This window comes from Benincasa hispida, chromosome 7 (genome assembly GCF_009727055.1).
Source record: "Benincasa hispida cultivar B227 chromosome 7, ASM972705v1, whole genome shotgun sequence".
Classification (NCBI taxonomy): Eukaryota; Viridiplantae; Streptophyta; class Magnoliopsida; order Cucurbitales; family Cucurbitaceae; genus Benincasa; species Benincasa hispida.
Genome location: NC_052355.1, coordinates 42,035,730 through 42,040,916, shown reverse-complemented (window position 1 = coordinate 42,040,916; position 5,187 = coordinate 42,035,730). Strand labels below are relative to the sequence as shown.

Here is a 5,187-nt window from a genome sequence, read left to right as displayed (position 1 = left end):
CGACCACCAACTTCTTAAGTATACGTAAACAGCTAATTTTAATAATAAATACGAATCAAATTTACATATTTATCGAGTAACTTGATCTTCTCATCATTTTTTTTATTCATTTATTGAGGAACGTCATCTTACAACTCTAAATCTCAAACATAAACTTACTAACTCAACATATTAACTCTAGGATTATTAACTTCACTTAGTGTACCAAACGACCCGTTGCGACATGAAAATTAAAAAACTAAAAATAAAAAAATAAAAACAGAGGTACGGCTGAATATTAGCTATAGGAAGCAGCCAAGTTCTTTCTCGGGCTGCTAACAAACGACGAATCAATGAATTAAACCGTATAGCACTTGCAAGGAAGAACCTAGGAAGGTTCTTCCTTGCCAGATATATTTTCATCTATAAATGGAAGCAAATAAAAAAAATTATCGTGAAAAGAGTAGAAAACCATAATAAATCGCATTTGAATCAAAAGTAAAGATATCAATAACTATAATGTACGTGACAAGGCCTCTTTCTCTATATAGAGAGTCTCCGTCGTCAATATCGATGCCGCCACCGGAGGGTCCGAACTCGGGGATTTTGGTGATTCAAGATCAAAAAGAAGATGCAGAATTGAGAAGTAGCAAGTGGTGTGGAATGTTTAAGAAGAAGGAATCAGTGAAGATGTTGCCGTTCCCTCAGAACAAGATACTGCGGCTTACACATTCGGTAGAGGCAGGAGAATTTGAGTATTCAGAATCGGTATACGCAGTGCTGATTCCAGTTCTGAATAAGCCTCTCTCCTCGAACCAATATTATATCATCAATGCTCGCGGCGCCCGAAAAGGGTATTTACGCTATGTCTCTTGCTCTTTCTTTTTCTTTCCGAACATCTTTAAGTCAATTTTAATAATATGAAAAATGTGTTCAAAAGTATAAGATTAAACATTGAATTTATTTTGAGGCATTGGAAGTGTATTTCGAAGTAATTTAAATATGACAAGAGATTTTTATCATTTCAAATTCACTCCCAAATATATTTTTAATATACCACGTGAAAAGGGTTCGATCGATCAAGTTTGGTTGCTCGATAGTTACTTATTAATAGGTCATGACTCGGAGAAAATTATTTGGCTCGGCTTATAATTTTTAGGGGCATATAGATTCATATTGAATAATTTTTCTATGAGATAGAGGATTGGAAGGAACTTCCAATTGATTAGGCTCTAATTCTTGATCAAACTATTATAATTGGAAACTGTTAAAAAGATAGGGTTAAATCTTTATGGTCAGATTTTGGTAACTAATTAGTCTTTTGTTTTTCAAATTTGTGTTCGTTTCTCTTAAGTTTTTTACTCATAGTTTTTATATTTCTTATGTAAAGATTTGAATTCTTACCTAATTTTAAAAACAAAAACAAAACTTTGAAAATTATATACCTTTTTAGTTTTCAAATTTTGGTTTTGATTTTGAAAACACTCCTAAAATGTAAACAACAAAAACATAGAAACTTATGGATAGAAATGATGTTAATAGATTTAATATTCAAAAACAAAAAACAAAAAATAAAATGGTTACCAAAGGAAGTCTATAACTTTCCAATTTTGAATATGCATTTGGTCTACAAACTTCAAATTTTGTTCTAAATAGGTCCCGTGCTTAAAAAATTGTTTTTCAATTATGTGCCTAATAAATTTGAGAGACATTCAATTTTTTTACGAATCAACTAATATATTAAATATGTAATTGAATTTTATGTCTAAGAATAACAACTTTTAATAAATAGGTCAAAGACCCTTAAACACAAGTAAAAAAATTCAAGAACCTATTGGTACAAATTCAAAAGTTCCAAGATTTATACGAAACATTTTTTAAAATTCAAATATACTTATTACTTCGTAGATACATAAACAAAAGTTTATGTTTTGGTAATCATTTTGTTTTTTGCTTTTATTTTTTGAAAATTAAAGTCTATTTCTTCCTCATTTCTTATGTATCTTTCTCAAATACAATGGTTGAGTTTTAGTCAAATTTCAAAAATAAAAACAAGTTTAAAAGCTACTTTTGTATGTTTCAAAATTTAGTTTGGTTTTTTAAACTATTGGTAAATAGTAGACAACAAATGAAGAAATTTGAAGTTGGAAATAATGTCTATAGACTTCATTCTCAAAAACAAAAGAAAAAAAATTAAATGATTATCAAACGGGACCTTAATACTCTACTTTTAATTCAACCACCAGATAAACACAAAGATTAAAAATATTTAACCCCTTGTTTTGCATTTTATTAAACTAGAAAAAAGAGAAAATATTTGCATTCTAGCTGGTAGCCTAGCTAATTCTCTTTCTAAGAAAAAAAAATTAGGTGCAGTGTAAAAAATTGTCACGTGACAATTTTTTTTTTTTTTAAAAAAAAATTATTTTTGTGGGTAGAGAAAAGTGAGCATGTACACAATCTCTAAAACTTTCACTTTGATCGCAGACTAGCATGCACCAATTCAAAAGAAGACGAGACAAGCAGCAGCAAGTGCTGCTACACCGTCCCTGATCCCCCGCCACAAATCTTCGACCCGAAAAATGAATACCAACAATTTCAAATCAGTGATTACATATACTGTGGAGGAGCCTCCGGATTTGTGTCCAAGTCTGTGGCTCCAGATGGGGTTCCTCCACTACGTCTAAGCCGCAATGGCTGGCAAGCTTATCCCCAACCTCTCAACAACTTCCTCGAGCCCACCCAAGCCCTCGGTCTCAACGCCTCGCTCCGAGCCTGCCTCCCAGATCTCAACTTTTCATTACCCTGCAAATCCTCTGACGCAGTGGTTGTCGGGAAGTGGTATTGCCCTTTCATTTTCATTCGCGAAGGAAATGAAGCTGTTGGATCTCAAATGACCAACTCGCTCTATTATGAAATTACCCTCCATCAGAATTGGGTTGAGATTTTCAAATGTGAAAATAACGGTGTAGCTCCTGATAATGTGGATGCTTTTGTAGAAAGGGAAGTTGTTTCGATTGCAGGCGAGGCGGCCACGCCAGTGGGGAGTAGAAATGTTGGTGATGGGATTGTGTGGTTCGAGCCATGGAAGGTTGGGTTGAGCTTGGTGATTGTAGAGAGGATGAAATGGGAACAGGAAAGAGGGGGGTTTCGATGGGTTGAAGAAAGGGAGGAAAAGAAAGTGAGGGTAGTGAAGAATAAAGAGGAGTTGAAGTTTAAGGAAAAGGGCAATAAGTGGAAGAGATTTGGATGTTATGTGTTGGTTGAAAGGTTTGTGGTTAAGAGAATGGATGGAAGTTTGGTTCTTACTTGGGAATTCAGGCACACTCATCAAGTTAGAACCAAATGGGAATGATTTCAATCAACGTTTTGAGAGTGATATTGAAATTGTTAAAGATGTTCTATTTGAAGTTTCTCCAAAATGTCTTTAATCATGCAAAAATGATTTAATGTTTAATATTACCCTCTTAAATGGGGTTTTGAATATTTTGATGATAGATGATGTAGTTCTCGAGATTATCTTTTAATATTCTTGTTTGGGTTCGGTTAGGTATAGTGAAATAGCAATTGTGTTATCACCTCTTGATAAAATAAAATCATATATATTCATGTGACTGGAAAATTATGATTTTTTATTAAATAAAATTGTTTTATTTTATTTTTTACTTATAAGATTGGACTATCCTACATTTATGACAGACTTGTGTACTATAGTTAATTAGTCATTATTTCTGATTTAATTATGTTATTGCATTTGCTTATACATTGAAAGAGTATGTGAATATTCAGTCCGAATTTTAATTTTATAGAACATCTAAGCATAAAGAGGATGGAATATAGGTATAACATTCTAATTAAGCATGCATTTTATAAAATATTGAGAGGAAATCAGGGATGCAGGCAACTTACCCCAGAAGACCAAAACTCTTCAAGTAAATCCTCTCCAGTCACGAATAATTCGTACAATCTCCTTTTCCCTCGAACTCTCCATCACAGCAACCAAATGGACACTACCATAATGATTTCCCTGTTATTCTTAAGATGGAGAATCGCCAAGAGTTTTGTGTGCTTCAACAGTAATTTTGGAAGGGATGAAGATTTTTTTTTTAGAACTATTGTTCACAGAGAATAAAAATTCTGAGAGTTTTTCCGCACTGAATACAGGAAGAAGAAGAGGATCTATATCCCTCCTCTGCCATAACCCACGTTCAACGAGGGAAGGAGGAGAGGTGGTTATCCAATAATTCCTCTCCCAAAACCTAATTTTTAAATTAAAAATAATTTTAATTATATATATATATATATTAAACTATATGTTATATCTAATATAACACATAACCTATAGTTTATATTATATCGCACATAATATAAACTATAGTTTATTATTTTCTCATTTAACTTGTTGTATTTAATATGAACCATATTCACATTAATTTTAACATATAGTTTATAATGCGAATCTCATTAATATTTGAACCATATTCAAATATGTATTTCTCTCAAATAAAACTTTATATTATAATGCATCACATACATTATGTTAATTAATAATTTTATATTATAATGCATCACATGCATTAACTTAATTATATCTTAAATAATTAATTCCCCTATTAATTTGAATAATTCAAATTAATCCAAAATTAATTCGATGCTCATTAATCCCAATTGAGCTAACGAGGGGACCTTATAAACCTATAGATTGAAGCTCCAATGGTACCTGATTAATTAATTGAACTCTTTAATTAAATTAATCAACTTCTATTAACTGTCGGTCACTCCACTAAAAATTGATAGTTGTACTATTCGCACTACAGATATATTATTATGTCAGTTGGATATAACCAATCAACTGTGCATTGATCCTTCACAAATGCTCGTAAGTACAGTTGGGCAAAAATTACCATTTTACCCCTATAGTTACTTCTAACTTCTTAAGTATCATTGATCCCTCTAATGAAAAATTAGTTATAGTCTAGATATAATCGAACCTGTTGGGATTAGTGCCCTAAATCTCGTAAGGTCATTTAGTTTGTAATTGTATTGTACAAACATTTATTTATTTGATAAAATATGAGATGTATTATTTTTCATTTAGTAGCATTAAACTCATAAAACCAATAAACTAACATCTAAAGCTATCTTCTGTAACTTAAACTGTTGGGTTTTGTGCCCTAAAACTCGTAGCTAGTGAATGTAATTAAATAA

At 31.7% G+C, this 5,187-nt stretch overlaps 1 protein-coding gene across 1 annotated transcript; it reads left to right on the top strand.

The window, feature by feature from the left end:
- The first annotated feature begins 447 nt into the window (after positions 1–447).
- On the top strand, positions 448–3,619 carry LOC120081783. Its single transcript, XM_039036944.1, has 2 exons — positions 448–833; positions 2,467–3,619. The coding sequence occupies exons 1-2, from the start codon at positions 499–501 to the stop codon at positions 3,332–3,334; spliced, it is 1,203 nt and encodes a 400-aa protein (XP_038892872.1). The 5' UTR covers positions 448–498; the 3' UTR covers positions 3,335–3,619.
- The last annotated feature ends 1,568 nt before the right edge of the window (positions 3,620–5,187 follow it).

Coding starts and splice junctions, on each gene's coding strand:
- LOC120081783 (XM_039036944.1), top strand. CDS start 499: ATGTACGTGACAAGGCCTCTTTCTCTATATAGAGAGTCTCCGTCGTCA. Junction 834..2,466: donor GCTCGCGGCGCCCGAAAAGG/GTATTTACGCTA, acceptor CTTTGATCGCAG/ACTAGCATGCACCAATTCAA.